The sequence below is a fragment of the Apiotrichum porosum genome, assembly GCF_003942205.1.
Source record: "Apiotrichum porosum strain DSM 27194 chromosome Unknown scaffold_1, whole genome shotgun sequence".
NCBI classification, from domain to species: Eukaryota; Fungi; Basidiomycota; class Tremellomycetes; order Trichosporonales; family Trichosporonaceae; genus Apiotrichum; species Apiotrichum porosum.
Window position 1 is genome coordinate 2,266,414 of NW_021167108.1, and position 14,858 is coordinate 2,281,271.

Sequence of the window (14,858 nt, forward strand, 5' to 3'; positions counted from 1 at the left end):
GGCCTGTAGTACAATCTGTGCTGCGCAAACCAATGTAGACGTCGATATGTCAATGCCACGGCACGTCGTCAAGCAACAACTCACAGGATCACAGGGAAATGCTACAGGACGACCGCCTGCCCGACAGACCCAGCAACATGGCAACAGAAGCGATCCGGACGCCACTGCGTGGTCGGCAGAACTCAGATATGCATCAGTTGACATTCAACACCACACATGCAAACATGGCGCCTGGCGACATGAACTGTTTGGCTGTTCCGAAACGAACCAGCGCCTGCGCAATAGCTGTACAGCATATACATAGCATACAGTGAGTGCCTCGATGATGGCTGGTCGTTTACATGAGTACATGAGTTACGAGACGGGGCCTGGGCCAGACACACGCAGGGGAGGGCACACACAGCACTGTGTCTGCGAGGCGGCGGTGGCTCTTAATGGGTGGCCTGGGTGGCCGTTGCCGTCAATTGTGTGCCACACCTTGCGCGGCGTCCACTCCATTAACGTTAGTCGAGCGCCAAGCAGTACGCCACCAGCGCCGCCGTCCGTCGCGACCATTGTTCAGGCATGCAGATCTGCAGGCTGGTGAGTGAGCAATTAGCAAATGGAGAATGCACGAGGCAAAGGATGCACGATGATGGTTGTGATGGCTGGGTGGAGGTAGGACACGGGATCAAATGGAGGCCAGAGGACGAAACACACAACGGCGTGCCTGGTCCACGTGGTCGGCCGGGCGAAACCACCAGGTCAATGACGTGGCATTTAATTGCGTCAGATGGTGCGGTCGTTTTGCGCGTTTTGCGTGGTTTGCGCGTTTTACGCCGTTTTGCTCATTTTGCGTGGTTTGTGCGGTTGGGCGCGTGTTCCGCGGCGCTTATCAAGCAACCACCCAGCCGGCCGATGACGCGCCAAGCCCTCCACCCAAGATTATCAAAGACTGGATTTCAGTTGCTCTTGTATATCTCACTCACGTCGGCGAGACACCTACATCTCTCGCCGTCCCATTCCATCTCACCTCTGCACTCACTCTCTCTCGCCACCATGAGCGCGCTCCCAACTCACCTCCCGACAGCGTCCCTGATGGTGGCCAACATGCACTGCCCGTCGTGTGTCGAGGCCATCACCGAGCTGCTCGCCAACATTCCCGCCGTGGTCAACTTGAGCGTGTCGCTCCTCCTCAACCGCGTCACGTTCTCAGTCGACACGAGCATCTCGTCTTCGTCCTCGTCCAACCCATCCAACTACGAGCGCATCGTGGACCAGGTCCATCAGGTCCTCACCACCGAAGGTGGCTTTGTCGTCACGGACGAGAACGCGCCAGTCGTCGCCACTCCCGAGCCCGTGTCCCCGAAGGCTGTGTCCAGGCCTCTCGCATGGCTGTCGCGTAGCAACCGCCGTGCGGTAAAGGAAAACAAGGTCGCTGACGAACGTCGCCGCCGCCACCTCGAGGGCTGTGAGGCGTGTCGTCTCGAAGCCGAGGCTGCAGAGAAGGGCCAAGGCGCGCCGCCGACGGTGCCCCAGGCCCAGCCCGCAGACCAGGTCTTGGTCACGACACTCAGCATCGAGGGCATGACATGTGCGTCGTGCACGAGCTCCATTAAAGCGGGACTAAAGTCTCATCCGGCTGTTCTGAACGCGGACGTCGCGCTGCTCAGCTCGAGCGCGACGGTGCGGCACCACGCGTCTCTCGCCCCCGCCGAGCTCGTCGAGATGATCGATGACACAGGCTTTGAGGCAGAGGTCATTGAGAGTCATCCCGAGGCCAAGGCCGTGGCCGTTGCCGACGACGAGCCTGCGCTCGACGGCGACGCACTCGTCCGCACCACACTCAGTATTGAGGGCATGACCTGCGCGTCTTGCAGTTCCGCCATCGACCGCGCCCTGCGCCAGCTGCCCGAGGTGACCGACACTGCCATTGACGTGCTGGGTAACAAGGGCATCATTACACACCGCGCATCACTCTCAGCGGCCGCGATCCATGAGATTATCGAGGACGTGGGCTACGACGCGGCAGTGGTCGCCACCGTCCCCGTCGAACCGCTCAAGCCCACCGGACCGTCCAAGGACGGCACCCGCTCTGTTACTGTTCGCGTGCAGGGCGTGTTCTGCAACAACTGCATCACCCAGCTCAACCACCACCTCGCCACTATGCCCGTCAAGTCGTTCACACCGCTCTCGTTCCACAACCCCGTCACGACGGTCACCTATGTCCCGCACCACCCGTTGACGATCCGCGATATCCTGAGTGGCCTGTCAAACGTCGCGCCAGAGTTTGACGCCGCGGTCGCCCGCACGCAGTCGCTGTCGGAGCGCTCACAGGAGATCCAGCGGCGTGAAGTCAAGCTTTTGGCAGCACACCTCGCTGTGGCGTTCATCTTTGCGATTCCGACGTTTATCATTGCGATCGTCTCGATGGTTCTGCTCCCCATGTCCAGCCCGTTCCGCCAGTTCTGGGACAAGCCCGTGTGGGGCGGTGCCAACCGCGGCACCGTTGTCTTGTGGGCGCTCGCCACGGTCGTTCAGTTTGGTGTTGGTAGGCTCTTCTACCAGCGCGCGTTGAACGCACTGTGGTCCCACCTCCGCTGGCTGCTCCCGCCGTTCCTCCGTCCTGCGTCCATGCGCAGGTCGTCTGCTGCTGCCTCTGGGCGCAAGTTTTCATGGCGCAGCCTGTTTTCGTTTGGATCCATGGACCTCCTCGTCTCGCTCTCCACCACTGTCAGCTACTTTGCCTCGATCGCCATGCTCGCCCTCGACGTCAAGGCCGGGCCCGACGTCATGACCATTGGGACATACTTTGACTCTGGCGTGTTCATCATCATGTTCATTCTCCTGGGCCGCACCCTCGAGGCGTATGCCAAGTCGCGCACCACCGACGCCGTCGCTCTGCTCGGGACCCTCCGTCCGCCAACCGCATGGCTCGTCGAGGAGGGCAAGGAGGACTCGGCAGTCGAAGAGCTCAAACACAGCCTGGAGCGCCACAGTACCAGCTCTGATGAGACGGCGAATGGCAAGGGCTCTATGGAAAAGACACGTTCAAGCGGCTCAGAGACACCTCCTGATTCCTCGTCGTCGCCTCTCGCGCGCGAGATCCCCGTCGACCACGTAGAGTACGGCGACGTCCTCCTCGTTCATCCCGGCGCCCTGCCCCCGGCGGACGGCGTCATCGTCTCTGGCCACACGACATTTGACGAATCCAGCCTCACCGGCGAGTCCCGCCCCGTATCCAAGAGTCCCGGCGACGACGTGTTCACGGGCACCACCAACCAGTCGGCCGCGGTCAGCGTTCGCGTCACGTCCTTGGCAGCCGACACGATGCTGGAACGCATCATCCGCGCCGTGTCGGACGCAAGTGGTCGCAAGGCCCCCATCGAGCGTGCTGCCGAACGCCTGACGGGTGTGTTTGTCCCTGTCGTCATCTACCTGTCCATCATCGTCCTGGCCGTCTGGCTCGGTGTGACGTTTGGCGGCATCATTGACCCGTCGCACTACCATGGCTCGGGCGGGCGTGCATTCTTCGCCCTCGAGTTTGCCATTTCGGTGCTCGTCGTCGCTTGTCCGTGCGGTATCGGCCTTGCCGTCCCCTGCGCCAACGCTGTGGGCAACGGTCTCGCAGCTGCGGCGGGTATCCTTGCGTCTGGCGGCGGCGAGGCGTTCACCGCCGCTACAAAGGTCACCACCATTGCGTTTGACAAGACGGGTACCCTCACTGTCGGCCGGTCGGTCGTTACCGACGAGTATTTCCCCTCGGAGCTGCCCGTCGACCGGAGCGTGATTGAGCGCGCGACGCGCGACGTCGAGGCACAGAGCACGCACCCGCTCGCGGTGGGTGTGGTCGAGCACCTCAAGCTCAAGGGCACCGACGCGCGCGTGAGCATCACCGAGAGCGCCGAGATTGCCGGCCGCGGACTGCGCGCCACGCTCAGTGTGGTCGACGCAGACGCCCTCGAGCTGCTGGTGGGCAACTCGGCCCTGCTGGCCGAGAATGGCGTCCACCTCTCCCCCGCCGAGCAAGAACGCGTGGAGCAGTGGACGAGCGACGCCAAGTCGGTCGTCCTCGTCGCTGCCCGCGTCCTGGCCGCCGCTCCCTCGTCGTCCACCGCTCCGTCCCTCCTTTTCTCCGCCACAGCCCCCTTCGCCCTCGCGGGCATGTACGCGCTCTCGGACCCTCCACGCGAGACCACCGCGGGCGTCCTCGCCACGCTGCGCAAGCAGGGATACCGCCTGGTCATGCTCTCGGGCGACAACGCCGGCACGGCGTCGGCCGTCGCGCGCATGGTGGGCATCGAGTCCGAGGACGTGTTCGCCGGCGTCGGGCCCGAGGGTAAAGCCGACGCGATCCGGACCATGCAGGCGCGCACGCACGCTGTGAAGAAGCGCGCGTGGCTGCCGTGGTCGGCCACAGTGGACCGCAACGACGTCGTCCTCTTCGTAGGCGACGGGCTCAACGACGCCGTCGCGCTCGCGGCGGCGGACGCGTCCGCGGCCATGGGCCACGGGTCGCAGGCCACGCTGGCCAGTGCCGATTTCGTCCTGCTCTCATCCGACCTGGCGGCCTTGCCGGTCCTACTGCGCCTCAGTAAGAAGGTGCGCACGCGCCAATGGCTCAACCTCCTCTGGGCGACGCTGTTCAACACCGTCTGCATGCCCATCGCCGCTGGCGTCCTCTTCCCCGCTGGCCTGCGCCTCAGTCCCGTGTGGAGCGCGGTGCTCATGGCCCTCAGCAGCGTCAGTGTCGTGCTGAGCAGCCTGGCACTCCGGTGGGGTCTGTAGATGTGCCACTGTCAATCCTAGCTGTATCCCTCGTCACTATGCAAACGTTGCAGCTTTCAAAAGCAGTGCTGGACTCATCACTAACCACACACTCCTCCCTCTGGGCTACAGTAAACCCGCGATACATGCAAAACGGTCTATGTTCCCAACTTTGCGTTCAGCCGGCGCAGCTCCTGCGGCGTAAACCGCAGAATGACACTCAGCACGCGCACGAGGTTGGGCCGCATCTCCTTGTGCTCGAGGAACTGCAGGATGACGTTGCGCAGGTACTCGAGGTTGACCTCTTCCTCGTTGGACGGCGCTGGCGAGGGGCTCGCGGCGGCGTCGGGAGCCGCGGGTGTCGGTGCTGGGGCAGGGGGTGGCGACGAGACGGACGCAGGCGACGCCGAGGGGGGCGCGGACGGGCTGGCGGGGTTTGTGGGGTTTGTGCCAGAGGCCCAGTAGCCCACGCCCGGGTTACGCTGGCGCTCCAGCAGCTGTGCCGACGACTGGACCTTGCGCAGTTCGTCACGGAGCGTCTTGTTGTTCTGCCGCAACTGGGCGTGCAGGGCCTTGCTCTCGTCGAGCTGGGTCTGGACGCCGGTCGTGGCGGCGTGCGCGGCAGCCAGCTCGTCGCGCGCGGCCTTTTCAGCCTCGAGGGCGACAGCGACGTCGGCGTGCGCCTCGTCCACGGCCGCACGGAGCTCGACCATCTGGCGCTCGAGGTCACGCCGCTCGGCGTCCTGCGCGTCGATGCGCGCATCACGCTCCCTCCTGGCGGCAGCAGACGTGGTCACCTCGGCCTCCTTGTCCGCAATGGTCTGTCGCAATGCCTCGAGCTCCTTGACGCGCTGACCGAGCTTGGAAGCCCAGTCCTCCTCGAGCTCGTTGCGCTCACGCTCCAACGCGCGAACACGGAACCGCAGCTCCGAGAGCTTGGTCTCGGCACGCGAATCGGCGTCAGCGAGCAGGCGCTGCACCTCGGCGGCAGAAGTGCCCGTCTCGCGGGGAGCGTGAGCGGCAGCGGCGTCGGGTGCAGGACTGCGGGGGGCGTCTTCCAGAAGAGCGATACGCTCTTCGGCCTCGCGCAGCTGGAACTCGAGCTCCTTGGTGCGGCCCTGCAGGCCCTCCATCTCGGACCGCGCCGCCTCGGACTCGGCCTGGCGAGCCTGGATCGTCTCAAACTGCGAGGCCTTGATACTCTGCAGCTCCTTGACGGTCGCCTCGAGTGCTGAGATCTTGGTACCCTTGTTCGAGAGCTCCTTGGCGTGAGTCGCCTGGTGGAGCGTTAGCGAGGAACAAAACGCTCAGCTGCGAGCCTCACCTTTGTGGTGATCATCTCCAACTCCCAAGCACCCTTCTTGGCCGCGAGCTCCTTCTCACTGCGCTCCTTGAGGCTGGCCAGCTCGCGCTCAAAGCCCTTGCGCAGGCTGTTGGCCTCGCGCTCGCGCTCAGCCTTGACTTTTTCCACCTCGTCCACCGCCTTGCTGCGCTCTGCGCGCTCGGCCGCACGGTCCTTTTCAATCTCCTCCTTTTCCTTTTCGACCTTGACGTTTTTGGCGCGCACAGTCTTGAGCAGAGAAATAGCCTTGGCGCGCTTCTCCTCTTCCTCTTTGGCGTGCGTCTGCGCCTTGGCCAGGTCGGCACGCAGCTGGTTCAAGGCCAGAAGGTCACCGGCCTTGGACGACAGGTTCGTCTCGGCCGTACTCAGCTGTTGTCGCAGCTTGCCAATGAGCTCGGTCTGCGAGTTGCCCTCCAGGCGGTGGGTATCGCGCAGCTCCTCGATACGGGAATCTTGCACTGTGATGTGAGCTGAGGACGGCTGCGCAGCTGGCAACTCACGATTCAACTTGCCCTGCAGCCGAGCAATCTCGCCAGTCATCATCTCCACCTTGCCAGAGACCATGCGGACCCAGCCGTCCAGCGCGTCCGCGTCGCTGATACCATCGAGCGGCGTCAGCTCCTTGATCACCTTGTTGGCCGCGGTTTGCTGCTGTAAAAGGTCGATAAAGCGCTTGGACAGGTCTGTCAGGTTAGCATGTGTACACTGTTTGCAGACTCACCCTCAAACCGGCGCTCCACATCTGGCAGACGCTTGTCGGGATCGTCCTCCTTGCTCGGCGACACGGGCACAGCCAGCTCGCCTTCCTCGGCCTTGGCTTCCACAGACACGGATGCGGGGGCGGGGGTCTCGGTTTCGGTATCGGCAGCCTTCGTCTCGACGACAGGCTCAGCGGCAGGATCAGCCGCGGTCTCAGCGGCGGTCTCGGCGACGGGCTCGGCGACGGGTTCGACGATGGGCTCGACGATGGGTTCGTCAGGCTTCTCGGCGATCTTGTCCTTGAGCGCCTGTACCGGGTCGACCGGCTTCTCAGCATCGACGACCTTCTTCTCGGCTTCTGCTTTCTTCTCGGTGTCTGCCGCAGCAGCGGCGGCAGCGGCGGCCTTCTTCTTCTTCTTCTTGTTCTTCTTCTTGGCGGCACCTGTCTTGGGCTGCTCCTCAGGCTCCTCCTCCGTCTCCTCGTGTGCAGGCGTCGGCGGACCGCTCACTTCGACCTCCTCCTTGTCGGCAGGGACGATGTGCGGGCTTGCGCCCAGAGGGTCGCCAGAAAGTGGCTCTGCTGGCGTGGCAGGGAGGGGCAAGGTTGCAGGATCGCTCGAGTCGACCGGTGGGGGAAGCGCTGCGTCGACGACTGCGGGGGACGCCTTCTCACTCGGCACAGCACTGGTAGCAACGCTGCCGAGCGAAAAGGGGGCCTGCAAGCGGGCAGCGGGTGATGTGGGGCGTGACGATGGCGACGTTGCTTCCTTAGCCTTTGTCGGGCTATCCTTTGTTGGCGACGCGAGGTCGGTCGCACTGGGTCGACCGCCTTCCATGCTGGCGCGGAGGTGGAGGGACTTGCGCAGGCCCGACAGCGCCGACTCTGCCAGATGTGTCGCGCTCGTCACTCTGCTCGGCGATGTGGACGCGTCCTTGGAGGCAGCAGCGGCGACATCCTTCTCTGAGGTCTTGTCCGAGGGAGGGACGCCGTTGGTGACGATCTTTGGCAGACCCGCTGCTGCCCCGCTGGCGGGTGCCGTGGCCGGCGACATTGGCCGGCTGCTGCCTGCCTGCGCACCCGGCGCGGGCGGTGTGCCGGACGCGGCGATGGCACGGGCCTGGAGGGACGTTCCCGTGGCCTCGAGCTGGTTGACTGCGGCTTTGAGCCTGTCTGACAGGCTCACGCCGGAGAACATGGTGAATGTGTGGGAGGTTGAGAGAGATGTGATGACGGAGGAAGGCGCGGGTTATGAATTCGGAGATGGGCCGAGCGTGTTTCCCTATCAGTCCATCCATCTCCCTCATCTCTCGTCGCATCAACAACAACCATGGGTGTCTGGCAGGCAGCCCTCGTCAAGATGGGCGTGGCTCAGCCGGGGCCCAAGATCACACAGCAGGACCGCGCTGTCTTAGAGTACGTTCTTGCTCCCCACTGCACGCTGCGTGCACGCTGCGGCCCCACAACACCTCCACCTCGTCACCAACCCGCCCGATGCTGACCCGTCCCCCAGCCTGAAGAACCAGCGCGACAAGCTCAAGCGGTACATGAAGCAGGTATGCATTTATGTTTCTGTTATGACAGTCTGCTGACCATGTTCAGATTCAAGTGGTGTTGGACCGCGAGCAGGAGATTGCCAAAGAGGCCCTCGCCAAGGGTGACAAGGTATAGACAGCGTTGGGGAAACGAGACTCTGAGCCCGGCTGACGTGTCCCAGCGTCGCGCACTCACCGCTCTCAGGCAGAAGAAGAATCAGGAGCAGATGCTGGTCCGGACAGACGGACAATTGCAGACACTGCAAGAGCTCGTGAGTTGCGAGAGGTGGGGCCGATGGGTAGTCGCTGCTGTCTCCTTCGCTACATGCGGCAGCAACCTTGCTTCATCGTCCCCCAACTGTCTTTGTACACACACCCGACACTGTGTCCACTAACACCCTCTCAGGTCCGCACCATCGAGTTCACCCAGATCCAAGCGGCAGTCGTGCACGGTCTCGAACAAGGTTCGGCCGTCCTCGCACAGCTGCAAAAGGAGATGTCACTCGACCGCGTCGAGCGTCTTATGGACTCGTCGCGTGAGGGTATCGAGTACCAGCGCGAGATCGATGAGGCTCTCATGTCCAACATGAGCCCCGAGGAAGAGGAAGAGGTGCAGGCCGAGCTGGCACGGTTGGAGGCCGAGGCGATGGTGAGTCCGGGTTGTAGGGGGCGACAGAGATGGCTGCTGTACCATTCAGTGTCGGCCTGCAGCCATTTTTGCCCTTGTGATAAGCTGCTTACCTCCCAGCCTGCTATCCCCAACGTGCCCGATACCCAGCCCGTGCACCTGCCCGACGCGCCAGTCCAGGAGCCCACCGAGGCACAGCCAGAAGCCGAGAATGCCCAAGGTAAGTTATGTTATATACGGCCTCTAACTCGACAGCGTCCAAGCCAGAACGTGTTGCTCTCGCCGCCTAGTTGTACAAGCATGACATGCATATTCTGGTCGTATCGATAGCAGCAGCCGTTGTTGATGTGGATGCCTTGGGGGGTTCAGTTACCCCCAATGTCCGTGCCTTCGCCACCCGCCTGAAAGTCAACCCGCGTTGTCGAACAGGACGCGCCTCACTTTCACGCCATCACCCACTGACACATTCTTCGACCACATCCTCCTGGCGACGACTACATCACCATGTCGAACCGCCACGAGCTCACCCACTTCTTCCCCTCCGCGACGCACCCCGCCATCCCCATCGCGACCGAGCTCCTCTCCACACTCCGCAACCTCACTGCACCCGGCACAGGCAATGCGCTGAAGTCCGGGGAACGCACTGCGCTCGTTGGCGTTGCTGCACTGTTGGCATGTGAACGGTGAGTCTGGGACAGCGGTGATGGTGTTCGCACTTCAGATGCCCCCACCAGCACCCGCAGTTTGCCTTCAACACTGCTGGGCTGAACTGATCCACAGCGTCCAAAGCAACGACCTGGTCGAGACGGCTGCCCAGCGTACGGCTTCCGTCTCCCCTGCCAACTTCAAGTCCGCACTCTCCACCTCACGCCGCCTCCTCGCCTCAACAGCCAACATTGCAGGCCCGTCGTCGACCCGTAAACGGCGCGCGGACGCACCGACCCAGACGGCCCCCGTCCCCAGTGTGCAGCTCCCGCCATTGCCCTTCTCCACGCCCAGGAAGAAGTACAAGTCTACGACCAACGTGGATATTTCCGCTCTCATGACTCCCTCGCACAAGCACAGTCCCCGGGACAGCAGCCCGTTACGCGAGAACTACACGCCGGGGAGCAGCCAGCCTACGCCCAGTAAACTGCGACCCATGGAGGAGGAGGACGAGGACGATGAGGTCGATGAAGGGCAAGACAATACCCCACGAAAGCGCAAGGGTGCCGTTGATGACGGCGACGATACCGAGCGCACACCCACCAAGTCTGTCCAGTCACGTCTGAATGCCGCCCGGCGCGCGCGCGAGGCGGACGGTGCAGCTGCTTTCCTCGCCCTCCGCCCCGGTACGACACCGAGTGCGGCTCTCGCAGGTGCTGGTGCTGGAGCCGGGGCAACTGGAAGCGGCGCGTCGCCCCACGGCGCGGACCTGCACCAGTCGGACCCTATGAACGTGTTCCGCGTACCGAGCCCGCAGCGCATGAGGCGCCTGCGGAAGCGCGCGGACTGGACGAGCAAGGAAAAGGTGTGGAGCAAGAAGTCTTCAGAAAGTGTGTGGGCCAAGCTCCACATTGACGTTGAGGGAGGCAGGGACCCCGTCGCGGCGAGCGTCGAGGACATCATCCTCGCTGCTTGGCCGTAGTTCCTCCGCATGAGGTTGAGGAAGCTACTATATGCATTGACTATTGTGTACACTGTCGGATAAACCCACCACCCCGAAGAACCTGTCCCCTCTCACCCACATGTTGAAATGCTACCTGCTACAGACACCCAGAGCGAGTTTGTGTGCGCGTTGATTAGAGAACTCTGGAGAGGATTCGGTAATCGGGCTTGCTGTCCTCGCCATTCTCGTCAACGTCCTCCCACCCATCCTCTTCGGCGATGAGGGTCGGGTCAATCTCGTCAGGCGTGTAGCCGACTTTGGCGTAGAATGCGAGGGCCGGTGCGTTGCCTGAACGTCCAGCGGGCAGGGGAATGGGAAGACGATGTGTCGGAGGTAGCCGCCGTGTCAACAACAGAGATGGACCCACGCGTCAGCGTCTTATTGCGGATCCGATCGCGACTCGAAAGCCTCAACAGCACTCACCAGCCAGACAGGTCAACATTGACTTCTTCATGCCCCTGCTCTTTCCAATGCCCTCGAGCTCGGTCATGAGGTGACGCCCCAGACCGGCTCCCCGAGCCGATGGGGAAAGCTGGAGCTCGTAACTGTCGAGTAGTGTCAGTCCTGCTTGTGGAGTGTATCATCGTGGCAGATGTGCAACCTGCAGTGTCCAGTGCTGCGGCATATACGGCGGGCGAAGAGGTGGGGGATGGGGCGAGGTTTTGGGGGCCTGCACAACCCTCGCTTGTGGGTGGCGCGCCGCGCTCTCCGGCCCGACTCGACCGCCATGGGTGGTCACTGGCGTAGGTCCCTGCGGTCGACCGCACTGCGCTCGTGACATGGTGCTGAGCTGGCACGGCAGTCACAAGCGGTCACGACCCATTGCCAAACATGTGCGGTGGGGCAAAGACGACGAGTAGCTTCAACTTCGGGGACGACCTGCTCGCCCGAAGTAGCCGCCACTGGGCGCTGCAGTTCCACTTCCTAATCGTTTCGCCGCCCACCCAGCAAATGGTTCCTGCGTCCGCGAGCTCGTTCCTACTCACCAGTAAACCACCTCGACGTCCCTAGTGCCCATCGTCTCCTCTGTGTCGAATCGAAAGCTCACAAAGCCCAACAGCTCTCCCTCTTCAACTTGCCCCTGTTCCCTCAGAGTTCCCGGCATGGCCGTCCTGGACAAGAGCAAGAACCGCGCGTCGGGGTCGAACATTTCCTCGCGCTTGGCTTGCTCCTCATGCTCCATCGAGGTTCCCTTAGCCAGGGGGCCAATGTTGGCGTCGAAGAGCGAGTACAAGGTGTCACGGGTGTGTGGAGGTAGAGATGCGGCAGTGAGGAGGGAGAGTGTCGCGTTTCCGGACGATGTTGCGATGGTGCGCGGCAGGTGGGGTGCGAGCGTGTCCATGCTCGCTGCGTTGGCGGAGCGGACGCGAGGGGTGGCCATGGTTGTGATCGTGGTGACGTGCTACTGTGTGGAGCGTGTAGATTATGGTGGATATGATGCGTATGAACGAGGCTGACAGGGCACAGTGCGATGGATGAGTAGCGAGCAGCAGAGAAGATACGCCGCAGGAACAACAAATGGACGCTGGGCGGCAACAACAACGATTGTGGCTTACGTAAGGTCTTTGGTCGAGGACGTCAGCATTGGGACGTGGACTGACGGCGTGCACGACGTGGCCAACGACGACGACGTGGAAGTGCATGGACAGCCAGGCAGCGAGGGTTGAATGTACAACACGTTCATTTGAACACGTACGTGTATCTTTTGGGTGGGTGGCGACTGGCCGTTGTTGACGAAGAAGCAAACGATCCCTGCGGAAAGCAAGGCGCGTGGAGTCAGGAGGCACAATCAACAATCACATGTCTTTCTTACCCCCGCCCACGACGACTGCTGTGACCCGTCTCCAGCTCTGCACTACTGCTAGCAGCTGACAGTGTATCGGGTACACACTATATTATGTACGTGCAGGTGTTCCCCAACCAGAGTCGCTTGCAGAACATCAACGCCGCCACCTGTCGCCGCTGTCGTCATCCTCTTATCCTCCGAATCGCGCTGGTGGAGGTTGGCCAGCACACCATGTGGGGTCCTATTCTGGCTGTGACTTTTGCTGACAGAGCAAGAGTCGGCATGCGCAGATCTCTGGAGGACGTGTCGAGTCGAAGATATCGGAAGGGCATGGGATGTACCGGATGTCGTGCTTGGGACACAGACTATCTGGACGAGTGCACAAATGGCGGATGAGCTGCGGTTCCCAGCCAAAACATAAACTGCGGTGACGACGACGCCGTCCCCATCTCCCACTCAACCTCATGGCCGTCCGCACCATCGCTCACCGTAGCACGACCCTGTTTGGCCTCTTTAGCACTCCACACGTCTTCCTACGCACCATGTCATCCACCGCCGCTCCTGCTGCTGCCCCACTACACCCTCTGCCGCCATTTACATCGGCCACGGCGCACACCAAAGTCAAGGCCGCGCAGGACAAGTGGAACACGTGCGACCCAGCCCTCGTTGCACCGGCATACACCGAGGACAGCGTGTGGCGCAACCGCGACGACTTCATCAAGGGTCGCGACGAGATTAAGCAGTTCTTGACGCGCAAATGGGCCAAGGAGAAGAACTATCGGTTGAGGAAGGAGCTGTTTGCGTTTACAGACAACAAGATGTACGTTACTCGGTCATCGTCCTCCTAACGCTCGTCAGCGCAGTCGAGTTCTGGTACGAGTACTCTGAGACCGAGGACCCGAGCTCGCAGTGGTACCGGACGTACGGTCTCGAGCACTGGGTGTTCGCCGAAGACGGCCGCATGAAGAGTCGCCAGGTGGGTACAGCTAGCCTAAATCAGCACGTGTAGCTGGATGACCCACGCTCCGTTGATTCTCCGAGCTGCACGTCGCTTTCGCGAGTGGCAGCTCTATCATAACCGTGTATGGATACTGACTGGTGCAGATGAGCGGCAATACCATCCCCATCGCCGCCACCGAGCGCTGGTTCAAGGACGGCGTCGACGTGAATGACGGCGATGTGCCGCCAGGCCACATCTCGCTCAAGGAGTGAACCCTCAAGGTGTACCTACCATAAGCTAGCCCCACCTCCACCTATAAAAGCTGTTTCCCAATGTCCTTATTCTGCAGCTAGCTATGATATGAATAACTTTCTCTCTGGACCACTTGGATCGCTTGATGTCTGTCACTCTGCGATTGCATCCACAGTGGTACAGTGGATAGGTCGTCCCCAGTTGTTTTCCCACTGCACTGCAACCTCCACTCTCCGATTCTATTCTGAACGCCGACTGCCGATTTCCGCATTTCGACGACGTCGCCGAGCTTGCTCTGTTTACAACCACTTCATCACCCACAAATGCCGCCAGAACGTGCCCAGGTCGTCCTGTTCCGCACCGCAACTCCAGACGACAGCTACACCCAGCTCTTCTCGCAACGCGGGTACGACGCGACCTCCATCCCGGCCTTGGGTGAGCGGTTGCTCGTGGACAATCTCAAGCACGTCGTGCGCACGGGTGCCGGCCCGTACGAGGCTGCGATAGTGACAAGCCGCCGCGCTGCCGACGCGTGGGTTTTGGCGGTACGAGAAGTGTTGGAGGAGGGCGAAGGGGCTGATGGTGTGGGAGAAGGAGATAGCTCGTGGGGTCAGTTGGACGAACCGTTGAAAGCGGGAGCTGCGAGCTGACATTGCAGAACCGTGGTCGGACCTGTCCGTCTACTGTCCTGGAACTGCTGTCCCAACGACTTTCGACACTGCATCTTTACCAGAAAGATACCGATTCACAGACGGCCCGACGGCCATCCACGCGGCGGGTCTCGCGCCGCTCCTCCTCGCTGCTCCTCCACGACCTCATCACACTGCGCCGTCCAGGTGCGGCACCGCCAACTCCGGTACCACAGCCCAGCATCGCCCATACCTGGTCCTTACAGGAGACAAGACCCTCCCGACACTCACCGACGCTCTAGCCGCTGCTGGGCGTGAAGTTGTCCAGGTGAAGAGCTACGAGACGCAGGCCGCTGCGGGGCTCGACCGAGAAGTCGAGGAAGTCGACAAAGCAACAAAATGGGTTTCGGTGTTCAGTCCCAGCTCTGCGGGGTATGTCTTGCCTCTACTCGAGGCGAGTGGGTGGGCGTTACGGAATGACGACGACGAGCTGGAAGAAGCGACCACAACGAGACGAGTCTGTGTCCGCGTTGCGGCCATTGGCGAGACGACGGCTGGTTTCCTACGACGAGAAGGATTCAGAGTGGATGCTGTGGCCAGCACGCCTGATGCGGAAGGGTTGGTAGCAGCCGTGTGTGCTGCCGATGAGGATTAG

At 61.9% G+C, this 14,858-nt stretch overlaps 7 protein-coding genes across 7 annotated transcripts; 5 read left to right on the forward strand and 2 right to left on the reverse strand.

The window, feature by feature from the left end:
- Positions 1-1,038: 1,038 nt before the first annotated feature.
- On the forward strand, positions 1,039-4,767 carry EHS24_000811 (uncharacterized protein; the record flags this gene model as incomplete). The annotated part of the gene is made up of 1 exon (XM_028616628.1): positions 1,039-4,767. One exon carries the CDS (start codon positions 1,039-1,041, stop codon positions 4,765-4,767), a length of 3,729 nt encoding a protein of 1,242 aa, XP_028480485.1.
- Positions 4,768-4,904: 137 nt separating this feature from the next.
- EHS24_000812 (uncharacterized protein) lies at positions 4,905-7,983 on the reverse strand (the record flags this gene model as incomplete). The annotated part of the gene is made up of 4 exons (XM_028616629.1): positions 4,905-6,023; positions 6,071-6,546; positions 6,589-6,771; positions 6,810-7,983. The coding sequence occupies 4 exons, from the start codon at positions 7,981-7,983 to the stop codon at positions 4,905-4,907; spliced, it is 2,952 nt and encodes a 983-aa protein (XP_028480486.1).
- A 132-nt stretch (positions 7,984-8,115) lies between these two features.
- On the forward strand, positions 8,116-9,238 carry VPS20 (Vacuolar protein sorting-associated protein 20; the record flags this gene model as incomplete). Its single annotated transcript, XM_028616630.1, has 7 exons — positions 8,116-8,201; positions 8,299-8,341; positions 8,388-8,450; positions 8,503-8,592; positions 8,727-8,969; positions 9,069-9,168; positions 9,216-9,238. 7 exons carry the CDS (start codon positions 8,116-8,118, stop codon positions 9,236-9,238), a joined length of 648 nt encoding a protein of 215 aa, XP_028480487.1.
- Positions 9,239-9,452: 214 nt separating this feature from the next.
- Positions 9,453-10,575, forward strand: EHS24_000814 (uncharacterized protein; the record flags this gene model as incomplete). The annotated part of the gene is made up of 2 exons (XM_028616631.1): positions 9,453-9,631; positions 9,729-10,575. 2 exons carry the CDS (start codon positions 9,453-9,455, stop codon positions 10,573-10,575), a joined length of 1,026 nt encoding a protein of 341 aa, XP_028480488.1.
- A 154-nt stretch (positions 10,576-10,729) lies between these two features.
- On the reverse strand, positions 10,730-11,977 carry EHS24_000815 (uncharacterized protein; the record flags this gene model as incomplete). Its single annotated transcript, XM_028616632.1, has 3 exons — positions 10,730-10,884; positions 11,020-11,141; positions 11,583-11,977. The coding sequence occupies 3 exons, from the start codon at positions 11,975-11,977 to the stop codon at positions 10,730-10,732; spliced, it is 672 nt and encodes a 223-aa protein (XP_028480489.1).
- Positions 11,978-12,924: 947 nt separating this feature from the next.
- On the forward strand, positions 12,925-13,594 carry EHS24_000816 (uncharacterized protein; the record flags this gene model as incomplete). Its single annotated transcript, XM_028616633.1, has 3 exons — positions 12,925-13,202; positions 13,241-13,358; positions 13,487-13,594. The coding sequence occupies 3 exons, from the start codon at positions 12,925-12,927 to the stop codon at positions 13,592-13,594; spliced, it is 504 nt and encodes a 167-aa protein (XP_028480490.1).
- Positions 13,595-13,897: 303 nt separating this feature from the next.
- On the forward strand, positions 13,898-14,858 carry EHS24_000817 (uncharacterized protein; the record flags this gene model as incomplete). Its single annotated transcript, XM_028616634.1, has 2 exons — positions 13,898-14,183; positions 14,233-14,858. The coding sequence occupies 2 exons, from the start codon at positions 13,898-13,900 to the stop codon at positions 14,856-14,858; spliced, it is 912 nt and encodes a 303-aa protein (XP_028480491.1).